This window comes from Sceloporus occidentalis, unplaced genomic scaffold, assembly GCF_023333645.1.
Source record: "Sceloporus occidentalis isolate IW3139 unplaced genomic scaffold, rSceOcc1.0.p SCAF_2, whole genome shotgun sequence".
NCBI lineage: Eukaryota > Metazoa > Chordata > Lepidosauria > Squamata > Phrynosomatidae > Sceloporus > Sceloporus occidentalis.
This window is the reverse complement of record NW_028316982.1, coordinates 20,176,167-20,201,440: the sequence shown is the minus strand read 5'-3', so window position 1 is coordinate 20,201,440 and position 25,274 is coordinate 20,176,167. Positions and strand designations below refer to the sequence as shown.

At 38.6% G+C, this 25,274-nt stretch overlaps 1 protein-coding gene across 1 annotated transcript in view; it reads left to right on the top strand.

The window, feature by feature from the left end:
- Positions 1–25,274, top strand: part of SEC62 (SEC62 preprotein translocation factor) — a 33,287-nt gene that overhangs the window by 4,589 nt on the left and 3,424 nt on the right. The window contains exons 2-7 of the mRNA XM_089508882.1: positions 8,096–8,204; positions 11,352–11,457; positions 12,920–13,136; positions 15,031–15,123; positions 22,425–22,485; positions 24,756–24,875. Of these exons, the coding sequence (XP_089365008.1) occupies positions 8,096–8,204; positions 11,352–11,457; positions 12,920–13,136; positions 15,031–15,123; positions 22,425–22,485; positions 24,756–24,875 (706 nt within the window). The remainder of the gene's footprint in view (positions 1–8,095; positions 8,205–11,351; positions 11,458–12,919; positions 13,137–15,030; positions 15,124–22,424; positions 22,486–24,755; positions 24,876–25,274) is intronic.

Here is a 25,274-nt window from a genome sequence, read left to right as displayed (position 1 = left end):
TAGTTTCTGCTTCAGGTTGCTGTACTTGCATAAATATTGGCTCTGTACAGGTAGTAATATCAGTGCAGATCTGAGGATCCTCATGTTACTTTTATCTTTTAGGTAATGAACTCTCTGAGTACAGCCTGTTCTTCAAGATCAGGCATATTCACATAATTATAAACTAGATTAAGTAATCTGCAAACTTTCTGCGTGTGAAAGTGGGTCTAAATTAGTGGCAAGCCATTATTCTGAATGATCTGGAGATCTGCAGGACTCAAGGTTCCTACAAAATACAGAGTAGTCAGAAACCACTACTAAGTCTTCTGCTTTTTACAACTTGTTTCTGGCTTTAATATATGTAGAAACTGATATTTAATATGCTGAAAGATGGCTCAGTATATCTAATCACACACAAAAAAGACATTAAACAGATTGACATACTTCCCTTCACAGTCAAAAACATGTTGAAATGAAGCAGTTTCTAGAAATATCAGCTTCTAGTTCCCAACTTAGTTCTCTATGTTGGGATAAAGTAATCATATTTATTTGTTTTGAGATTACAGTAATAATATTTTCTATTGCTTCCTCCCTTCCCATCAGCCCCTCAGGCATATGTAATACTCAGTCACTTATTTAGAAACTCCCATCTAACAGGTTCAGTGTATGAAGAATCACCGGAAAAATCAGCAGTGTTTTTTCTCTTATATGTTTCCTTTGGTGGAATAGTGCAGGGCTACCAATGTGTCAAAAGTGTAGACAGATATATTTATACATCAGAGATACCATTCAAAGTCCATCAGCATGAAAGAAACCATAGAAACCCATTTACTGTTTTTAAAATTGCTTCCTGAATGTGCAAGGCTTTGCCCCTAATCAATAACCATTCTATGACAGCAATCAGAGCTACTGCAATGATACACGAATAGCACAAAATCCTCCACATCACAAAATTCTCTGCAAACCTATACAGTGGTGTTTTTTAAAAGTTATTTACCTTTTTATGTCAGATAGATTTGGGATTTACTGTGTTTGTCCTGGCATGAGTGCTTGAGGGGTTATCAGGTTTTAAAAGTCAGAACAGTTTTTAAGATTAATTAAGTTCTGACACACTGTCAGTCAGGAACTAAAATTACGAGTTATATTCCAATTTAAACCTTCAGCAGACTCATAAGAGAAAATTACCCAGAATTTGTGAGGAACTTCAGATTTTTGAAAGTATGCAGGTGGGTCTTAATTTCTGTATTAAAAGGACAACTTGGCTTGTATTTCCTGCATGACAGGGGGTTGGATTGGATGGCTCTTGTGGTCTTCAACTCTATGATTCTGTGATATCAACTCACTTTGGTACAGAAACTCCTGGTATTAGAGAGAGCACCAATGAGAAGGAACACAGATACAAAGGAGCTGTGGATCGTGTCCAGAGGAGGGCAACCAAAATGATGAACGGTCTAGAAAGCATGCCTTATGAGGAGAGACTTAGGAAGCTGGATATGTTTAGCCTGTAGAAGAGACAATTAAGGGGTGATATGATAGCCCTGTTGAGGAATTTGTTGGTGTTTCACATTGAGGACGGAGTAAACCTCTTTTCTGCTGCTTCAGAGTCCAGGACATGGAACAGTGGGTGCAAGCTACAGGAAAAGAGATTCCACCTGAACATTAGGAGGAACTTGGTGACAATAAGAGCTGTTCGACAGTGGAACACACTCCCTCAGAGAGTAGTGGAGTCTTCTCCTTTGAAGGTGTTTAAACAAAGGCTGCCTGGCCATCTGTCGGGAGTGCTTTGATTTGAGTTCTTGCACGGCGGGGGTTGGACTGGATGCCCTTGTGGTCTCTTCCAATTCTGTGATTCTTATGCAGACAAGGACTTTGGAGAAGCAGTATGGATCCTTGCATTCATTCCTATTGCATGTTCAGAACTACCCCCATAATCATGTAATTTGAAGTGAGAAGTCTTGTATGCTGCATATTGTCTCTGTTGCTTTATTTTGGGTTCAGCCATCCTTCATTAATTTGGTGCTTTTCTGTTCGACTATAGATCCCTTAACAGTGTGGATAATGGCTATTTTCTGTGCAGGAGACAGTTGTATTCCAACAGCTCTGGAGAGCACTAGATAGGGAAAGGATGGTTTAAGCACTTAACTAGGATGTAATATTGTTGTAAAGATTGTCAAATGATTTTTTCAGAAATATAGTATAGTATTTGTCTTCACTGTGCCCAGATGGGTAGAGTTCATAATTTGCTGAATGTTTTGATCTCTGAATGATTGGCCTTAGTATGCTTTAGTGTGTTGCTTAATAATTCTGAGATTACAGCATCAGTCAACAGTTTTGGATTTCTTCTCAAAACTCTTTTGCTTTCTCTCTGTCCATCTCTGACTGTTTATTCTTAATTTTTGCTATTTATGAATGTCTGAAAAGAATAGAAATTTTTCTGGTGAGTTGCTAACAATAAGGAATATTTGATATTTTAGTGAAAATGCTTTAATTTACACGCACCTAGAATATGCTGATGATTCTACATTTTTAATTTGACAGTCTGTATACAAGTTGCTATCGTCTTCTCTTATAAACACCGTCTTTCAAAGACTGCAAAACCGTAGAATCATAGAGCTGGAAGAGACCACAAGGCCCATCCAGTCCAACTCCCTGTCATGCAGGAACTTACAATCAAAGCATCCCTGACAGATGGCCATCCAGCCTCTGTTTAAAGACCTCCAAAGAAAAAGACTTCACCACATTCCAAGGGAGTGTGTTCCAGAGTCGAACAGCTCTTACTATCAGGAAGTTCCTCCTGCAAAGGTATTTTAATTCTTAAAGGCTTCTATGGTTAAGCATGATAGAAATAATGGTGGTCTTCCTTTTCTACTCATGTTGCACCATTCCTCAACAGCCTGTAGCAAAAAAAAGTATGTTAAAATACCAAGGTGAATATGTAAGAAATTTAAGATGTGACAACACTGCTTCCTGATTTGCATAACATTACTTCCTTACTAGCACTGCCTCACACTGAAAAAAAAGGAAAGTATTCCACTCATTTGTATGAGCTTCTGACATTGTCTGTTCTACAGTATTAAGAGCACACTTACCCTCTCTGCTAGGTGTAATAGTTAAATACTGGGAGGTGTTCATTTTCTTCTGCTGGTTTATTTCTGCACAAAGGCTTCATGTGGGAATCTGAAGATGGGAGTCCAGAAGATATGCCCCTATTCTGTCCGCAGCTTCCTCCTGATCTGTGTGGAAATGAACTGGTTAGTAATTTGGCATGAGTGGGGAATGGAAAGGTTTGCCTTCTTAAATGGACCTTTATGTGAATTTTATTTTGGATAATTTTGAAATTGGATAATTTTGAAATAATGTTTGTACTCAACTGGAGCATTGCTTAGCTTGCCTTTAAATCATATGGAACTTGTTTGGACAATATCGGCAGGTGTCATTTCAAATGGCATTGCTGCTGTCACATCAAAGCAGAGATGGTACTTTAGTTCCAAATATTATTTATGTACGTATGTATTTATTATAAGTGCCTATAGTAGGAAGTGCATCCTATAATTCCTGATTCAACACTGTTGTGGGAGTGTCATCAAGATGCAACATTGGAGCTTAATTTTATCCTTACTGTCATGATAGATCTTCAGTCCTTACAGTTAGGTATTTTCATTGCAGATTACATTTGAGATGAGTGTTCATGACTTTATTCTTGTGACTTCTATTTCTCTTAATTGTTAAAGTACAAAATGTTGTTGTTAACTGCCCTTGATTTGGTCCCCGACCCATGATGATCCTATGAATGAGACAGCTCTAAGGCCCCCTTATCTTCCACTGCACTGCTTAGGTCCTGCAAATTCTTGAAAGACACACAAGCCTATTTCTTTATTTTACAAGCTGTCATTTTTATTGTAGTAGTGTGGTAGGAGTCTGGTTCATACATGTTCCTATTTCATGATACTTTGCTTTTCACATTGAATATACTATTGGACATTACTTTTGTATTTTAGTTTTACTGTAACTAAATCTAATATAATTTGACTGCTCTTTACGGAAACTAAGGGCTGATTCTTGCTGAGGTGGTAAATCTATTTACGTCTATTAGTGAAGGTTCACATGGTGGCATGCTGGTCCATACAAAAGGAGGGATAAAAGTATAACTGTATCCCTTTTTTGTATCTTTGTTTAGCCTAAACTGATTCTAGTTTTCTAAGCTGATGGGATGTTTTAGATTGTTTTGTATGGAGTAGTATTCAGACAAGGGAGTTCCCAGTGAAGTTTTATACTTGAGGCTTAGGTTTATTACTCCAGTGAGCACTAGGTGTAAGTCTGATTGACTAAATATCTGCCCATTCTTTCCCTGGAATGAATGCTTCGCTTTTCTTTCCTCCATCCATCTTTCTGTTGAAATTTAGATAATAAACTTTTGTCCCAGAATCTGCCCCTATTAAAAATTTATTGTTAAGATGCCATGTAGATTTGCTAGTGCTGTTTCCATAATAATAAGTGCATTGTGTTTATTTGGAAGTACATCCTGTGCATTTCTGTAGAACCTCTGGTCACTTTGTTTAGGATTAGGAGTGATGGCTTCCTGATACCTTTAATTTCTCTCATTGTAATCTTCTATTTGTATGAGATTTACATTTTTCTTGGAAGATTTCAAGGCTGAGGGGGCTCATTAGTTCCTTGTTTGGCACTCTTTGGCTATTTACCCTCACTGCCCAATCATTTTTTTAACCCCAACCTCTCTGTAGCCTAACGTTTTCTTTATTAACCTAGATATTTTTTGCTATCATGTGCCATGAGTGGCATTCCATTCAAATACTAAACATAGGTCCAAAACATACTGCAGACATAATCAAGTTTGAGACTGCTTTAACTACCCTGGCTCAGGGCTAGGGAATCCTGGGAATTGTAGTTTATTGTGGCACCAGAGCTCTCTGGCAGAGAAGGCTAAATGTCTCACAAAACTACAGTTTCCAGAATTCCCTAGCATTCATCCAGGACAGTTAAAGCAGTCTCAAACTGGATTATTTCTGTAGTGTGTTTTGGACCATATTGGTTGAGCCCGCTTAACCATATACTAACAATAGAATCATGGTGTTAAAAATAATTCATGAATTAAGGTTGTTCCACTGCTTTTCAGATTCTGTGCATATTTTTCAAAATCCCCATGGCCCTTCCTGAATTCTCTTGTGCTGTGCTCTTTGCTAGCTAACTACTTTTAAAACAAACCTTATTTCCAAAGCTGAATAGAAAGCAATAGTGTCCTGAACTGTGGCTATTTGACTAGTCAGTATTATTTGCAGATCTGCTTCTGCACTTTGCTACCAGTTTGCAAAGAGACATAAAAAGCCACTGTGCCATAAATAAACTTGCTTCACCAGCTTAACATTTTCTTTCATAAAACATGAAAAAGATTCCCTGCCATGTTAATAGCTTGTTGAAGCAGCGGTTACCTAGTACTATAATTTTACATGTTCCTTAGCTTGTCACTGTTTAAAAACATCTTCCTAAGCCATTTTTATAAATTATTTTTTTAAAGATTACTTCTGTGTCAAATACCATAAGGAAGAAACTAGCCCAAACCATTATTTTAAGATAGTCTCAGCCTTTCTTTTCCTCCCAGTCATTTCACATTTTTTATAAACTACAATTCTGGCAAAATCTATCATCCCAAAATTTAGTAACCTAGTATAAAGGTATAAAATTAGTCTAAAATCATAGTCATCAATAGAAAAGCTGATCGTTGATAGTAACACATTCAGTAAAAAATCAGACAGCATGCCAAGTAAAGAATTCATAAACAGATTAAAACCAATAGTAACTCAAACCTCATTAGTTGACAGCAAAACATTTTGAAATAGCTGGTGTTTTGCTTCTCACTAAACAACATTCTTAGGATCCAAATAAGCCCCAATAGACATAGTACGTTGGCCATATAATGAGACGACAGAACTCATTACAAAAGATAATAATGCTTGGTAAGGTGGAGGGCAATAGGCTAAGAGGAAGACTGCACTCTAGACAGATAGACTCAGTCAGGGAAGACATGAGCATGAGTTTGCAGGACTTGAATAGAGCTGCTGAGGATTGGGTAACAACAACGAGAAGACATAGTACTATGTAGTGTAAATTCTGCCACAGAGAAGCTCAGCGCTGTAGTTTCCCCATTTTGGCCTAAAAGGAGGGGATATAGAACAAACATTCCATCATGGATCTGGGAACAGGGCAAAGCAAAGAACTTGTGCATTTGAGCTGTAGTAGGGGAAATAGACATTTTGTAACTGATGTGGCAACTTAATGTATTGCCAGAAAAATAGGAAATGCAGCAGTAAAAAGCAAGACAAACAGAAGACAAAATTTATGTATGCTAATTTGTATATGCAGAGGCAAATTTAAAAATAATTGCTATAAACTGAAGCACAGTATGATTGGAAGACCTGTGTGCCTGCTTTGTCTGCTGTTGATTTGCTAACTCCTAAACGGCAAATTCAAGGGCTCTGTTTTCTCCTGTCAAGGTTCTTTGTCTTTTGATGGGACTTGCACTGGACAGGTCTTCAAGTAGAGGACTGCCCTGTGTAAGAGTGTACATGGACACCCTGTTTCTAACTTGACCATGACAGGAGACAAGCTGCTGCGCTTTAAACTATATGCAATATCTAGACTTTTCAGTCAGGCCTGATAGAGCCCTGGTGGTGGAGTGGTTAAATGCCTGTACTGCAGCCACTCACTTACAAACCATGAAGTTGTGATGAACCAAGGGCTCAGGCTCGACTCAGCCTGGCATCCTTCTGAGGTCGCTAAAATGAGTACCCAGCTTGTTGGAGGCAATTAGCTTACCCATTGTAAACCATTTAGGGTGTGCTTAAGTGCACTGGTAAATGTTACAGAAATGTACTTGTTATTGCTATTGAATAGAACACATTGCAGTAAGCCAAAGAGTTGATTGAGGTCAAATCCTTCTCTTTCAAGAACAATCCCTAGGCTCACCTACTAGAAGGTTCCCCGATAGTTACTGCTATTTCCAGAGAATCCAACAGCAGCAGAATGTAAGGATCGTGACCAGGCCTTGCATCTTTTTCTTCAAGGAAGTACAGTTTCATCTATACTAGCAAAGTCATATTTCCACCCCTTGCTTTCACCAGATCAAAAAATAAATTGTGTGTCTGAAATTTAAAGATTTTACATTCAGTGAACCAGCTTCATTAGGATATTCTCCCATACAGGTACTAACAAAAAGTGGAGGTATATTCTATCTGTTTGTTTTCAACTAAACAGCTGCTGTCTTAGTGTATCATTGCCAAGAATCCATGTGAGCCCCCACTCTTCCAGTGTAAAAATATTTCAGCTTGCATTGAAATATGCACATCAGAAGAAACCTCTTATGAAGATATATTTACAATCCAGCACAATAATATTGTTTCAGAAATTTCAATTCTTAATTTTTTTTTGTTTCCGTTTTAGTATTGTTTTAGTATTGCCCATGCTTTTGAAGAGAGCCAGTGTGATATAGTGGTTTGAACATTGGACTACAATTCTGGAGACTCGGCCATGGAGGCCTACTGGGTGATCTTGGTCAAGTCACTTAGAAGAAGGCAAGGGCAAACCCCCTCTGAACAAATTTTGCCAAGAAAACCCTGTCATAAGGTCACCTTAGGGTTGCCATAAGTTGGAAATGACTTGAAGACACATAACGACAATGAATCATAGAATCATAGAGTTGGAACTTTTGAAAGGCTTTATTAAGTTTGTGATTTGAGTGTTAATTCCATAACACAAAGATTGATTGAATTTACTGTATTGAGCTGGTTCACACATGTATATAGATCTTTTCCTTTGTTTGTATTTGATTTCTCAATGGCTTATTACTGATCTGTAGGAAGGTAATACATCTGAGGTGATGGGAGATGCTCTGTGGTGTTTGATCTCTGATGGCCTACTCAGACATACAGTTCACCACCTGTTGAAGCCATCTAATAATGAAAGTACATGTGTTAATTGATCCTGTGACAGTGGGTTATCTCCAGAGAAGTCTATTTCCATGCATAATGGACATTGTTAGAATGGATTTCCCAGCCTCCCTGCTTAAAATACAATTTTCATTTGCTCTGTATTTCTCTTACAGGAGGTGGGTGAGCCATTCAAAGAAGAAAAGGCTGTTGCTAAATACCTGCGGTTCAATTGTCCAACCAAGTCTACCAACATGATGGGTCACAGAGTTGATTATTTCATTGGTAAATTTATGTTTTCTTCCAATAATAAGGCAACATAACTGCTGGAAGTTCTAACATTTAAGGAGTAAATAATAGTGAATCACAAATTTATCTTTGTCTTTCGATGGAAGATAATTGGAAAGTGAGTGTGTGGTTTAAAAACCTGCAGCCCTGCTAAATCTTTATAATATCTATTTCCCACTTTGTACTATATATGATGTTTATTTTAATACAAATTCGGAAAGTTTTATGGATGACAACAATAAAACATACACACACACAAGAAATATTCTTGTAATAAGACAAACAGCTCCCTTAATTGGTTCTCTATGACAGTAATATCTTTGTGTGAAATTTGCATTTTGTAGTTTAGTTAAATGTGAATTTTGAAGTTCTTTAGGCAACATCAGGGATGGTCCTAAGTTTGAAAAAGCCTTGGCCCAGGTGCCTTCTGTGTGTCTGCTTTCTAGATTTATGAGGCACTGGTGAGTGGGAATTATAAAAGAGGAATCTCATCATCTGTGCCATTTTGGGCATCACTGCAACACCTTGAACTAGTGTCTTGCTTGATGACCTTTTCTGAGAGCATTACAGCTTAGGAGGGGTTCCCCCCCCCCTTTCTGTATTGCTGGCCTCCAGCTTCTGTCAGTTTCCATTCACCCAAAGGAGCATTGCCTCTGCTACTTGAGGTGAGCAGGGGGAACAGGAATGACATTGTATGGCCACTAGCAACAAAGGGAAAGCATGGTAAGTTGTGCTACTTTGTGCAGAGTAGATTTCTTCTGTTCTCACTACCTTCTCATAGTAGAACAGACAAAGACATTTCCCCTCCATACCATCATCATCTTCTATGTCAGTGTCTGTTAGCCTCATACTTAACATACATGGCAGAGTGGAGCCCACAGGAATTGGAGAGGATGGCTGCAGTAGCACCTTTTTTTTAAGTGGCTGGCATCTGCCTCAGTGAGCAAAACTAGACTGGATATTGATGTTGCATCTAAGCAATTCCACGATATCAACACAGAAGCACTGTGTTCATTTGTTTAATTCAGCACTACCATAATATCAGTTATCAAAGTGGTAGCCTGTTGCAGCAAAAAAGAAGTGGATCCTGTAAATATGCTGAAAACTAAGAGATTTAATATAGTATGAGCTCTTGTGACTTGTATCCCACTACATCATTTGCATGAAGTGTTAATCTGAGCATTTGATGGATAAGTTCGTGGAAGCCCATGCTATCATTTGCTAGTCTTTAAGAAGCCCCAGGGCTCTTCAATAATGCTGCCTACTAAAAATGACATATGGGAGTGATTTCATCAGTGTGGGCACAGTTTACAAACAGACATGGTCAAAGAGCTGCTCTTGTTGAAGTTGTATATTTGCTATTGGAGGATGTATAGTAACGTGAGCCATTAATTGTCTCAGCATCAGGTTTTATCACTTTTTCTTTATTTCTGAGCTTGCAGTGAATAAAAAGTCCTGCATTGTTCTCATGGATAATTGTGATTTTGAAAACACTAGTTAACAGAGTGCTCTTGGTGGTAGATAAGCCGCTTTCTCCTACTTAATAATTTTGTTCTCGGAGCACAGTTATGAAGGAGTAATCTGTAGAACATAATGGGACTTACATTTGAGCTAATATATACAGGGTTGTGCTGCCATGTTCTCAAATATCAGATTTGTCTGGGAGGAAAATTTCCTTTTTTCATTTCTACTTCTGGAAACCTTTCTGGAACAATTATGATGTAAAACCTCCATTCATGGGATGGCATCTTATGTTAATGTTTTGAATATGCATATATTCAAAGCTGGAAAATCCCTACCTATTTGAATGTCTAAATTTTTATTTTGGTTCTTAGGCAGTCTTGATTATTTTTCTAACCATGCACAGGGTTAATTCCAAGTACTTGATGCTGACTCTTAAGAGTTATACTGGTGTTCAGAAACATGGGAGATTTTTCATCTTGAATGTATGTAAATTCTGTGTTTTAAATGTATCATTGCACATCTTACCTGGACATTATCCTATAAATATGGTCTATCCAGGAATCCAAATTAGGCTTACCATCCTCTTTTGTAAGCAATCTCAAAATGTTCGTTTCCACAAGCCTCACATTTGTATTAGATTAACACCTGATATCCAGCCAGTCTGTCTGTCCAACTCACTCACTCATCCCTGCACATCTAGTTTTTGGGTCATAGCTTAGAAGGAAAAAAAGAAAACAACATTCATAGCAATAGAAAATGGCTGGCATTTAGTGTCTTTCCTGCATTTCCTCCACCAGGCATTGTCTTTTGATAATCAGCTACAGCAGGTTGCCACTTTACAGTAGTAGACATTTGTCATGCCATCAATTCTTTCAATGCAAAGCAATACTGGACAGAAGCCTGGACAAGCAAAAACGTTTAAATAATGATGAATAATTAGATTTTTGTGCAATCAAAGGCCCAATACAGACAGGCCCAAATAAAGCTGCTTCAGGTCTCTTTGGAGGTATGCTGTTGAAATGATGTATGGGTCCTAAGAGTCTGGAAGTCGCGCCAAAGCCACACTCCAGTCCTAAGCACTGGAGCACAGCTTTGGTGCAGCTTCCGGACTCTTAGGACACATGCATCATTTAAACAGCATACCTCCAAAGAGACCCGAAGCAGCTTTATTTTGGTCTGTCTGTATCAGGCCAAAGTTAAGTGCGCCATGACTTAAGCTGTTCATGTTTTTTTTTTAAAATGCAAATTTTTATTTTGAACTGGTACCCCAAATGTTTAAAGGATGTGTTTCAACACTGTGGGAGTTCTCAAATAATGGTTTCAATGCTATTTCAGGTTGTTTCCCTGAGATGTCAATAAATAAGAAATATAGTCGCACCTTGGAACTCGCGGGGGATCTCCCCCGCCCCCAGTGAGTTCCAAATCTCACACATATTCAAGCACCATAGGCTTGAATGGGGCGTGTGCACGTGGGGTGCATGCCCCATTAAGGTTAATAGCGATTGCCCCTCCATGGATTTTCGAGTCTGTGGATTTCAAGTCCGTGAACTTGAAGTTGCAATTGTAGTGGATTACTGGACCAAAATTTCCATTAGCTTCAGGTATCATGCAAAAGCAATCACATTTCTCCTGTCTAGCAGCCTTCTGAGAACTGTTAATTTCCCCCTTCCTTTCCCTTAGCATCGAAAGCTGTGGATTGCCTTTTGGATTCTAAGTGGGCAAAAGCCAAGAAAGGAGAAGAAGCTCTGTTTACAACTCGAGAATCTGTAGTTGATTATTGCAACAGGTAGGAGCTTAGTCTTTAAAAGTTATTGCTAAATTTGTTGGCGCTTTCCAAACTTCTCTTAAGTAGACTTCTTTTCACATTATTGTCACTGGAGGAAGTAGAATGGTTTTCAGCGATTTCATTGATTCTTCAGTCCCCCACATCACTTTCCATTTTGCTCTGGAGGATCCCTCTTGGTCCTCTTGGATTAACTTTGCAGGGGACTGCAAGGTGAAACAGGGAATCACCAAGAAGTACCTATTTTCCCCTTCTCTTTTCCTCTGGTAGAAGTCTCTGCTGAATCTGAGGCTCTTTCAGGAATGGAAGAAGCTCTTCCATTTGCAGAAGGACTTGTGTGGATTGGTCATTATGCCTAAACAGGGTAGAGAAACAAGAGGTATGAGGCCTCACATGCTGGCTGTGCTCCCACAATCCTTGCACATGGAAGTTTGATTCTCTTAAACCCCAACTTTCCTGTGCTGAGCAGAAATATCTGAAGGGTATTCCTTCTTGTGTTCATTTGAATATAAGGAGGCATATCCCCACAGCCAAAGACCTTTCTTTATCATGGCTCTTGATAGCGTAACTATTACTGCTTGTGTTCAGGTGAATGGGGACTTTGAGGGTGGATGTGATCTGCATGATGCTATCCATCATTGCTACATATGATTTGGTTCTTTCTTTAGGTGTGCATCTTGAATATGGACTTCATTTAAACAGGATATGTTAAATGTATTTTAAATGTATTGTGCCTGATAAGTCATAAGGTATTGTGCTAAGGTTATGTTCGAAGTAATCATTGGGCCAATTTTGTTTTTGCCCCTAAAGTATATTTCTAAGGACCCAGGCCTGAAATTGTATGGTTTTGCCTATGTCCAGACAGTTTACAAAATTTGCAATTTGACGCCAACGCTCCAGCCACAGCATATTGTTGCTGTTGCAGATTAGATATTTGTACAGTGGTACCCCGGGATACGAATGCGCCGCCTTACGAAATTTCCGGGTTACGAAAGAAATTCACTTAATTAATTGTTTCCGGGTTACGAAGGTTATTCCGGGTTGCGAAAGAAATTTTGGTGCTTTTCGGCGCGATTTCACACGGAATCGCGGCTTTCGCTATTAAAGCCTATGGGCTTTTTCAGCTAGCGAAAGTTTCCGGGTTACGAAAGCGGCGGCGGAACGAATTACTTTCGTAACCCGGGGTACCACTGTACTTGATAAGACTAGGAGAAATAGCTCTTATGCTGAACAGCCTAATTGTTACTGACAGCACTTCAGGAAGAAGTCACTTGGGGTTAACTAAGTTTAAATGTATTATTTGTTGATTTATTTCCCCCATGATCTTTCTAGAGACTCTGCCACAGCTAAAATAGAATGAAAATCGGTACTGTGCTTGCTCATAGGCATAGTTATGGATCTGTTTTACCATATAATTCCATTTTAGCAGTGAACTACCCAATTAAGTATGATTTTATTTTTTAAGGCTTCTGAAGAAACAGTTTTTTCATCGAGCACTAAAAGTGATGAAAATGAAACCAGACAAGGACATAAAGAAAGAAAAAGAGAAAGAGAAAGGAAAGACTGAGAGTGGAAAGGAAGATGAGAAAAAGAGCAAAAAGGATGGTGGGAAAGATGAGAAGGCTAAGAAAGAGAAAGAAAAGGAGAAGAAAAAGGATGGTGAGAAAGAAGAGGGAAAGAAGGTGAGTGTAAATGTAAAGTGAGTGAATTTTAAATGATGAATTTTAAGTGTGTATTGTTTTAATATTCATATATCTTGTCATTTTAAATTGTATGTATGTCCTTTTAAATTGATGTGTATTTTGATAGCAATAGCAGCTTTCTTTATATACTCCTTCATACTGCACTGAGCAGTCTATAAGCAGTTTACAAATGTAAGCTAATTGCTCCTAACAAGCTGGGTATGCATTTTAGCAACCATGGAAAGATGCAAAGCTGAGTTGACCCTGAGCCCCTGGCTGGGATTGAACTCACAACCTTGTGGTTTGTGAGTGAGTGGCTGCAGTACTGGCATTTAACCACTGCACCACCAGGGCTCCTTTTTGATTGATGTGTATCTGTTAATTTTTGTTACTCCTCACTTCAATCCATGGAGAGAGGTGGGTAAGAAATAATAATAATAACAATAAAATATACTAGTATTAAACTGCTAAGAATGGTGGAGTAAATAACATTTCATTCAAAATAAGATGAAAATTCAACAAAAACAAGCCAACAAAGCTTACTGCAGTAAAACCACAGTGAAACATTCCCCTAAGATTTTTTGTTTGGTTTTTTTCCTTTCTACCACATCTTTTTTCATATTTTGTCATACTTAAGATATGGTTCCATATGAGATAGTTTTGAAAAGAGAACATGAAGTGTTTGGTATAGAAGATTTTGGAAGCAAACATGTCTGTCTTCCAGATTAGTAGATCAAAACAAGAGGTAAAATGGTAGCGGTAATACATCAGCCCAAACCTCTAGGCCTCTAACAGAGTTGTGGGGCAAAAGAGTAATTTTCCAGTACTGCCTTTTTGGTCCTGCCCCTCCAAAGGCTCTAGCCTCACTCCCAAAAGCAGTCCAGAGTGAGATTAAGATATGGTATCAAATGCCACTAAAAAATCCAGAAGAACAAAGAGGTCTGCCCTGGCATTTTCTCACAAAGATTCTCAATCAAGACAATCAACACATTTTCACTTTTGTATCTAGGTGGGCTGAAAACATAGCTATAATTAAGTCCCATGTTTATTTGTATTTTGCCCTCTTCAGTTACCAGTGGTTAATTATTTTACATTTATCAGCAAAATAAAAAACATAGTACATAGCAATCATAGACCATTTAAAGATTTTGTTATAGGCTACTTTTGCAATTATATAAATCTTTGAAATGAGTGGAAATTGGAAGTACTTAACATTGGCTGGATCATGCTTGTATTTTAAACAATAGTGGATGATTCCTAGAGAGCCTTGGTAACATTCCAGTACTCTTTCTATCCACTGTGGTGGAATGAATACATCTCTAGGCAGTAGAAGAGGGAAGGGGACGTTGACAGAGAGAAGAGCAAAGTAGATGGAAGATATATTTTTTCTGGTTTATTGGAAAGTCTGAACTTTACTTAATCCAAATTTTATAAGGATCTATGATTTAAGATTTGTTTGGAAAGATGTTCAAGGAATTTGTGTTCAAATTGAAATACATTATCTTAGAACTGGATGTTCTAAGAACAAGAAGAGAATCAGTGGGCAAGAACAATCTGTAGTTGTATCTTACTCACTGAGTGATCTGTAATCTTAGACTGAATAGTTAACCAAATAGTAGTTTAACTTACTTCCTTGATAGCAAGAGAATATTTTCTGTGGTTTTAATGAAAGGATCACTTGTAAGGGTATATTGAAGCTTGAAATCTATAATCTGGACTGGAACCTTCACTTTAGTATTTACTTTTTCAAATCAAAAAGTGTCAAGAGGGAGGGAAGTGAGTGGGGACTCTTTTGTGTCTCCAAAAATTGTTTTGAATGCTTCCATCTCACAGCTTTAATGAGAAGACTCATGAGCTTGGTTCCCTTAAGTCTGTTTTCAATATATGTCTTTAGGATGAGACCCCAGGCACACCTAAAAAGAAGGAGACAAAAAGAAAGTTTAAACTTGAACCTCATGAAGATCAAGTTTTTCTGGATGGAAACGAGGTATGTGGCATCTCAGTTGCTCTAATATTGACATTTTGCTGTCTGTAACATTTACATTACGTAAAAATGTGGAGAAATCCATTAGCTTGACTGGATTCTTCTTTGAAGTGCTAATATTAGAATGTGAAGCAGTTGATCAGAATTAAAGGTGTATGGCTCTCTGTGTTAAAAAGGCATATTTAAAGAAATTAAATAAAAAATCTAACAGAACAAAAACTTACCAGAAAATTGTAAGACATAGAAATTCCAGGTCTGGCCTATAATTGATCTTAGTCTGATTCAACAAGACAGTTTTTATATCTTAATACCACAGCTTGTGGCTTCCCAATATGTTTATAATTTGGAAAAGAATGGGCTTGCTGTTGCTGAAAATCCTGAAAAATGTATGCCTTAGTCAGATGGACCATACCATTACAGTCGTCCCTCGATATTCGCTAGGGTTAGGGGCAGAAGACCCCTGTGAATATGGAAAAACTGCAAATAACAAAACACCATGTTTTTACTGAAAGGACACCTCTCTAGGTATCTCTGGGTCCTCCAGTGCAACTCTGTGGTTGATGTCTGACAGACACTGACCATAGAACTGCCCTGGAGGAGCTACAAAGGCCTAGTAGAGCATTCTGTCCTTAACTTTTAGTTAAAGTTAACCATAGGGTTGCGCTGGAGGACCTAGATATTCCTAGAGAGAACATATTAATCAAATCCGTGAATAATCAAAGCCGCAAATATGGAGGGATGACTGTAGTTGCATTCAGAATAAGGACAAATGGCTTCTATTTTTCTCCCTATAGCCAATACAAAACTTTCTGTTCTGGCTGAACCTTTAGACTTGGCTAAGATTCTGGGTTGTGCAGATGGCAGGAAATATTCCACAGGTGGATGACTGCTTGACCTTTCATTGTTTTGTCATGCCTCCATATCCTGTTCATCCCCCCCCCCCCCTTTAGATATGTGTTCGTCACGTTACATTTTAGGGGAAAATTGATAGGTAAGGGTTGTGTAAAATATAATGGGCAATAAAAATGAAACACTTTTGTACCCACCTGGTTCTCCCAATAAATCCATATGAACCTTTTAAAATTATTACTGACCAAGGCCCACAGATCTGGGTTTGACAGTAGAACTAGACACCATGAAATTGGAAGAGACCACAAGAGCCATCCAATCCAACTGCCTGCCATGCTGGAATATAAAATCAAACCACTTCCAACAGGTGGCCATCTAGCCTCTGTTTTAATCCTTCCAAAGAAGGAGACTCCACCACACTCTGAGGCAGCATGTTCCACTATATTAAACAGTTCTAACTGTCAAGAAGTTCTTCCTAAAGTTTAGGTAGAATTTCCTTTCCTGTAGCTTGAATCAATTCCTCTGGGTCCTATTTTCTGGAGCAGGAGAAAATAAGCTTGCTCCATCCTCAATGTGGCATCCCTTCAGATCACCCCTTAATCTTCTCTTCTCCAGGCTAAACATACCCAGCCTCCCTAAGTAGATCCTCATAGGGCATGGTCTCTAGACTTTCACTGTTTTGATAGCTCTCCTCTGGACATGTGCAACTTGTCCACATCCTTGAATTGTGGTGCTCCAGGTGAGGTCTGACCAAAGCAGAATAGGGTAGTACTGTTACTTCCCTCAACCTATACACTATACTCCTGTTACTGCAGCCTAGAATTGCTCTGGGTTTCTTAGCTGCTGCATCACATTGCTGACTCATGTTCACCCTGTAGTCCACCAAGACTGTTGTTTAGCTAGATCCCTTTCGCATGTACTGATGTCAAACCAGGTGTCACCCATCCTGTATCTGTGCATTTAATTTCTACTGCCCATGAGTATTGTCCTACATTTCTCTCTGTTAAAATTCATTTTGCTAGTTTTTGCCCAGCAGGCAGTGTCCAAGTCATATTCAAAATATTCTGATGTAATATAATTCCCCAAATATATTTATTTATATTTTCAACATCTTTATGCCACCTGTTAGAACTAACTTTCCCAAGCCGGCTCTGATTATGTAAAACAAGTCCAATACAATTTCATTGTAATGTAACATACACAGACTAGAAAGGTGTTAAAATAGAACTTTGAGTTTTGTGATTTGAAATACAGAATTTTGAATGATGAAATTATCAAGAATGTTCACGGTAAAGAATTGGTACTAATATACTTCTGCAACACCTCCTTGTTACCACCATCTTTTTTCCTTTTAAGGTCTTCCTCATGACAAGGGGATTGTTCCCCCAGTTTCTATTCCTTATTGTAATGAAGTCAGGTACATCACTGACATATACAAACATCGTATATAAATCTTCTGTATCCGCCTCCATTCTTCTTTTGTTTTCCTTTTTCTCTTTTAAATTCTACCCCAAAGGGACTGGTGAAGTCTATTCTTTGTAAAGTGCTGCCTACATAAATGACTACACAAATAAATTATAGATTACCTTTCTAAATCTAAAAATAATAGGCAGGAAACAAGTGAATACAATTACGCATAACCAGTGTTTTCATTGCACAATCTCATCATCCTTTCTTCTAAGAATGCTTGAGATCAAATGTGTTGAAGATATGTACACTCATAGTGTAAGTCATTGTGGGCTATGGTGTAATGAGGAGAACCATAAATTATTAGTTATTTTCATTTGTTAGACGGCGATATTGTTTTCTCTTCAATAGTTTGCATGTCTCCCAAATTAGCTGTGCAGCTAGGAAGTTGACTGTAGACATTTATTTCTGGTCTGAATGAAGAAACACATCTGGCTTGAATGCCATTCATTATGTGAACAGTAATACTACATTACAGAATCTGGAGTTTTCTTCATGGCCAGACAGGGCTATGTGATTAGCTGCTTTGGTTAAAGTTCCTAGAACTGTGTTGTGCAACTGCATCCTTTGACTACTCATTGATGACTGTTTGACTACTGCATCCTTTGACTACTGTTTGACTATCCATTGGCAAGATTTTCTTCTTAAGGTTCCCCAGAATCCTATATTACCTGTGATGTTACATAATTCTGCTAACTATGTAGTAGAGGCACCATGAAACCCCTTTACTGAATTGTGAAGATATGTAAAGAGACATTAGCAAGAGGTCCTGATGGAAGTTGGTACACAGTATGCACTGGTCACAATGTGCATCTGGCACTCTGCTGACTCTGTTACATAGTATTGTACTGGGTATGGATGATAAACAACTACAGTTTTAATTTCTGCATATGCAAGTCTATGTATGGAGACATAATTCTGGACAAATTCTTTTTGCTGACCTATCTCCCTACCAGTGTGTATTTTTACTTTTGTCCTGCTTGGGCATTATTATTGATTTATCTCTGGCTTTTTCTTATTTTCCTCTTATTTTCTTATTTTCCTTTGTGTATGTTTATGTTTCAAAGTTGATGCTGATGTTCGAACAGTTGACTGCCTTAGTCTTATTAATTAGAAGTTGTGGTCCCCTGTTGATCACTTAGAAGTATGGGCTTACTTTTTCATTAACTCCAAGAAGCAATTTGATACAGAGGAGGAAACTGGTCAAGAGAGCTGCTGAGAAATGTCCATTTAGATATGCTTACCAATTTTGAAGTGAGGTTCTTTTTAGCAGTTTATGTTATGACAAGAGGTTTGTTTTCAATTCCCACTCATTTGTTTTCTGTTCATGACTGTTCCCCGCCCCCATACACATTTTAACCACGGAAACTGATATTTCGAAGCATACTGTGCTTGTGTTTGCAAGCTACATAGCTGTTAATTTATTTCTCATGAATTTGTTTACTCCTTATAAAACAGTGGCCATCATCACATTGTGTTGCAACAAGTGCTATCAGTTCATTATGTATTGTGTGACAAATATGTCTTTGTTCAAGGACTGTCCTAAAATATGTCCTATGTGTATAGCTAATCCTGAACTTGCAGTTAACTGAGGATGTTTGACTTTCTCTACAACAAGGCAGCTTTTTATCAGAGAGCAAATTTTCCAGTAAAATAGAGGCATAAGATTTATTTATGTATGTATTATACAGGCATAGGATTATTTGTTTTATCAGCAGGCCTTCTTGGTTTGGAACTCCCTCCCAAAGAAGTAAATACAGCTTTCTATTTGCTATCCTTCCTTGAAGAGTTGATTTTTTTTTTGTTTTCCATTAGATTTTTAGGAACAGTTGGTTTGCTGACTTCTCATGGATTTGTTTTAAATGGTTTCAATTTTAAGGCTTATCTAATTCCCTTTTAATAAGAACGTTTTGTATGTTTTAACTTCTGACTTTATATGTGCTTTTTTCTGTATTCCACTTTTTATAAACTCCTTGAGTCTCATTTCTGGAGAAAAGGCAAGATATATAGGATAAATTACTGAATAATAATATGCAAGAAACATTCTGAGGCTAGTCTTCTCTTCTTTTACTATTAAATCATTATGCAAAACAGAATAAAATCAGTGGCTAATGCAAAACATTTGAAGTAAACAAATCAAATATATTGTGCTCACTTTCATTAGAAATAAGCAAAATTCAAAGACTTATTTATCTTAAAACACAATATATGAATGGTCATAATTCCTAAATAGTTCAGGTGTTTACAGTCTAGGAACCATTTATCAGACTACATTCCACATTTTATGACACTGACTTTTTGACTCTTTGGTTTTGTGACTTGGAATGTTCTAGAAAAAATAGCAAGCTATTTTATACTAAGAGTATTGCTCCACCTGGCCCAGCGTTGTTGACACTGACTAGCAGCAGCTTTGCAGAGGTCCATGCAGGAGTTCTTCCAACCCCACTATAGAATCATAGAATAATGCAGTTTGACACCACTTTAACTGCCATGGCTCCATCCTGTGCAATCTTGGGATTTGCAATTTGTTGTGGCATCAGAGCTTTGTGATAGAGAATGCTAACTCACTCATAAAATTCCATAGCATTGAGCCATGGCAGTTAATGTGATGTCAAACTGCATTATTTCTACAGTGCAGATGCAGCCCTAGAGATGCGGAGCATCAAACCTGTAACTTTATACATGCAAAGCAAGTGTTGTGTTCTGAGCTTTGCTTCCCCTTCTGTTTTATAATCATCTTCCTGGTATCTTCTGGTGCCAACTATTTTGTTATTGTTCATTCTTGTTGTTGCATTCAACCTGGTGCTGCTATTTATAATTTAGAAGGTCAGAGAAAATAGCCCCTCTTTTCTGCGCATCATTCCTCACTAAGTAGTCTTATTGCTTGGAATCAAATACTTTCATTTGATCAAGAATTTTCTTGGGAGCAGTCAAAGAATTAACAGATTCCCTGTGTAACTAGATCCCTGTGTATAAAGCCTATGACGAAAGAGACAGTTGCGTGAAAAATTACTTTATTTTGGTCTGTCTGTTCTCAACCTATTTTCAATAAATTGACTGTCTCTTACTTTTAGTGAAGGAATTGATTTCTCTGTCCTAATTTTATAAGTCTTTAATCACGCCCTTTTTGTTTTGCTTTGCTTTTGTTTATGTGCTAAAAAGCCCCAAACATTTAAGACTTTCTGTGTAGTGTGGGTAGGGTTGCCATAAGTCAGGACCTCCAAACCAGGACAAATGTAGGACAACATTTTCAAATGTAGGACACTTTTAAAAATGGAGGACATGTAAAAAAATTGATGATTTTTTAAAAAAATGTTAATATAAATGCATGTTTCTTAGGCATTATCAAAATGGAGGTCATTTGGGCATTATTCCTAGACAGATGACAGAAATGTACTCCCCTTTCTGGCCAAATCAGCCCCCCTCCATTCCAAAACACACACAACAGCACATTTGGGCATTTCACATGGCTTTACTTAACATGGCCTCCTGCATATTTCAGAGGCTTATTGCATCATCATCATCACCACACTATCATTGACAAAACAAGGGAGACTTGTTAGCATTAAAAGCACCAAAAACACACAGAAAAGGCATTTGGGAAAATGCACTTTAAAATATGCTCTTTAAAATATACAATTTACAAATGCACTTTAAAAAAAGTCTTTAAAAAATAAAAAACATTAATACTGGAACTGGCCACTTACCTCCTCCTCATCCGCACCAAAAAAGGGCAAAGGAAATGGCCCTTTCTGGCTGCAGCCCGGCCCAACAGAGGAGGAGCTCCTCCTCCTGAGTCTGGCTGGCCAATGGGGGCAGACTGGGGCTGGAACAGCCCCGCCCCCTGCCAGCCCTCACAGGCTCAGGCCTGGAGAAGGGGCGGGCTGTTCAGCCCCAGCCTCAGGAGGAGGAAGTCCTCCTCATTAGCCCTATGCGCGGCTCCTCCTCCTCCTCCTCCCCTTCTGAGGCTCTGCCTCCTTAAGGGGACCAGCTCCCTTTTGAGGCCGGTGTGTGGCCAGGGCCGAGGCATGCAAGTGGGCCTCCTCAGCGCAGTCACGGAGGAGGCAGAGGAGGAGGAGGTGGGTGGCCAGCCAGCCAGCCGCGCACAGCCCTGCAGGCCAGGGGGATGTGCGGGGGGAGGAGAAGGTTGGAGAAGGAGGCGGAGGCAGGTGGCTGGTGGCCAGAGGGAGCGCGCAGGGGGTGGAGGAGGAGGAGGATGCGGAAGTGGCCGGCCGGCTGGCCGCATGAGCAGCTGCGGCCATAACAAAGGCGTGCGTGGGGGCAGAGGTGGTTGCAGGCGGGGCAGTCACGGTTTTGGCACGAAACCGGACCATGACCGTGCCAGCAACCTGCAGCCGGGTTATGGCATCTCTAAGTGTGGGAACTCCAAGATCATTTCAGCTACCCTTACCACACCTATAATGGCAACCTTCCTGAGATTGAGCTACTAGAGCTACAGATGGTATTTAACCTGCACTCCCATTCTGGTTTTCACTTCCTTTTTTTGTAAACTGTCATCTAGAGTTTGCATTTTTACTGCCTCTTGAACTATACTGTGTTTCCATTGGGCTGCCCATGATGATGCCAAGTTCTTTTTTTCTGGAAAATCACAGCCAGTTGAGATCTAATAAAATATTTACTTAAACTTGGGACTTTCTTTTTGTCCCACTATGCAACATTTCTTCCTTATATGTTTTGAACTTTGTTGTTTGATTGCCTGTTCACCCATTTCGAAGAAAACCCTTTTTAGCTCATACATTTTAACCATCCTGAATAATTACTGAATGTTATATGGCAGAGGAATATCTTCCCTTGAGAAGCAAGATGACTGCCTAGCCAGGAATTTGGGTATTCCTCTTATACTTCTTTGCCTTTTCTGCCTTGCTAGAGTAACGAAGAACTAATGTAAATCATCTCCAAACAGCCTTCTAGTAAATACTTGTCTTTCTTATTCTGGTTTAATTTTTACTTGGCTGTTCTCCTTTCAGGTATATGTGTGGATCTATGACCCAGTTCATTTTAAAACATTTGCCATGGGACTCATACTTGGTAAGTTAGAATGATCATTAATGAGTGAAACAGGTAATAATCTCATTATATCTGTGACTTTTCCAAGGGCATGATGTTTTATGATGTTTTTAGTTTTTACTAGTTGCCTGTAATGTACTATATATACTTGACTATAAGTTGACTTCACATATAAGTCGAGGGTAGGTTTTGGATCCAAAATTATGGATTTTTAGATGACCTGTGGATAATTTGAGGGTAAAACCTAAGTGCATGTAACAAAGGATGTCTTGCTTTGCTACCCATCCACCCACCCTCAGTTGTCTGTATCTCCTCACAGAAGGTGGAGAGGAGGAAGAGACAAGTGGGTGACTGCAAGCAATCACAGATGGGCGGCATGCACTCTTCCTCTTCCTCCTCAGCCCAGACTAGGGAGGAGGCTTGAGGGGACCAATGCCCACCCTTCCTCCTGTGCCTGGCTGTCCCCTCAAGAGTGAGCCAGACTGGGAAGTGCCTGTTACTGTATTGACCCGTATATAAGTTGAACCCAGTTTTTGGGGTCATTTCTGGTATAAATTTTTGGACGTATACACGAGTATATATGATAATGTTCTGTCACCTGCCTCAAGGTGCCAGATCTATTGAGGAAGGCAAAAAAAACCCAAATTGATGACCAGATTTTTACTGTGTCAAATCAGTACTAGAATTGGATACATGTGCATGTATCTTTTAAATGATTGACAGATTTCAAGGTTTGGTGCTAATTGATTGTGTGCCTTCATTTCATAAGTGTTTCAGGGTCCTCCTTAAAGGTTTATACAGACAGGAGAAAAGTATGGGATGCTACAACTGCCATGGGATAGAAAGTGTTCTCTTATGTGTAGAGTTCTTGCTATTTCTATGAAGTACTTTAATCTATCTTAAATTAGCTTTATTAAGTATTAACATGCAGAATATTTGGGAATACATATATGGTACAAATGAGAGTACATTACATATTCTTAGGAAGGTTTAACAGATTTATATAATCTGCAGAAATCTCTGGTGAACATATTTCCAGGGTGCTTGACGAAAGAAGAGAAGATTAGAATTGTTCAATCAAGAGTCTTACTCCTACATACTGGAGCCACAAGACTGCTATGGTGCTTCTGCATCAAAATGAGAGTGAGACAATGAAGTGCCAGTTCACAGTTTTATTTCCTGACTAACCAAAGAAGGCCTTGGGACAGCATTAGGATCATCTGTGTCACATGACAGAAGTGGAATGGGGAAATGGTTTTTAGCACTTCCAAAGAATTCCAAAGTTTAATTAAAAATGTGTTGTGCATTAGAAGAAATAATGACTGATAAAACTATCCTGTTTTAGTTACTCTGTTCTCTGTAGAAGTTAAAGGGCTATGATAGGATGAAAGTGATGTTCTCATATGTTGTAGCAGTAATGATAGTAGCAGTCAGTATTGGGCAGCCAGGAAAAACCTCAAGGAGTTCTGAATGAGTTCCTCATTGTTCATGACTGGGAAGATCTTGTCCAGTTTGATAGGGCATACTCCCCTAGGAAGTTTTTTTTATGCCATAGAACCCAATGTGCACTTGGCAAGCTCTGATAGATTTTGATGATGCTTTTTTTAACAAATTAATTTTTATTACACAGTACATAATTAAAATTATACAATTCACATTTCATAATATGCTTTTCTCCCCTCTCCCAAGTACAGCATTGAGGGAGAAAAGCATATTATGAAATGTGAATTGTATAATTTGAATTACGTACTGTGTAATAAAAATTAATTTGTTAAAAAAGTTAATGATATTTTACACATCTCCGAAAATGATTGTTAATTATATTTTTACTTCTTCATAAACCCATTTTACCTCCCACTTTCTTAATCACAATTGCCCATTTATCTTTGCATGATTCTTTATTACTTTCCCCAATATATTTAAGTCTTCTTTCCCTAAGGAAATCAAATAATATGTATTCTTTTGTATATTTAAACAAATAAGACTTATTCCAATTTGGTTTGTTTTTCCATCCATAAGCAATCACTGCATGAGCAGCTTTTGATGATGCTTTTGTGAGAGAACTTTGCCTTGGCTTGTTCCCATTCTTCTTTTTTCCTAAACAAAAGTGGAATGTGTGGTGGATGCACTAGATCCCAGTCAGCTGCCACAAGCTATTACTGCATTGTTAAAATGCCAGTGTTACTGAACATGTGTTTTTCAGGTGTTGTCAGTTTATGCAACTCAAGCTATTAATTTGGTTTTAAATTTCTTGGTGTTTCTCATACTTAATCTCTCTCTTTTTAAAACAGTGACTGCTGTTATAGCTGCAACCCTTTTCCCGCTCTGGCCTGCAGAGATGCGAGTAGGAGTTTATTATCTGAGTGTAGGGGCCGGGTGTTTTGTGGCTAGCATTCTCCTCTTGGCTGTTGGTAAGTGTGTCTTGTTTGTCTTTTCCTTCCTGACCCCATCTCTACAACTTGGCCCTAAGTTCCCCATAGGCTTACACAATGTGGCTGTTTCCCAGATGGCCACTATATGTCACCACTGTGCCATTTGAAAAATAGCTGACTGTGAATGAGCAGCATTTATGATTGATTTCAAACTTTGGAGACAGGAACAGTGCTCTGTTGCCACTTCTGTCTCATGGGGCAACCTAATTACAGTGCTCCTTCAAGAGAACTCATGCCTATTCTTTCTCTCATTGCCTTTGCAGCAGTGGCATCTTTGTCCTTAGTTTTTGGTGGACTAGGCAATCCATCTCTCTGTGCTACAGCACCTGACAGTAAACAAATAAGCAAAAACCACACAGATAGTTGTTTTTAGAAGAC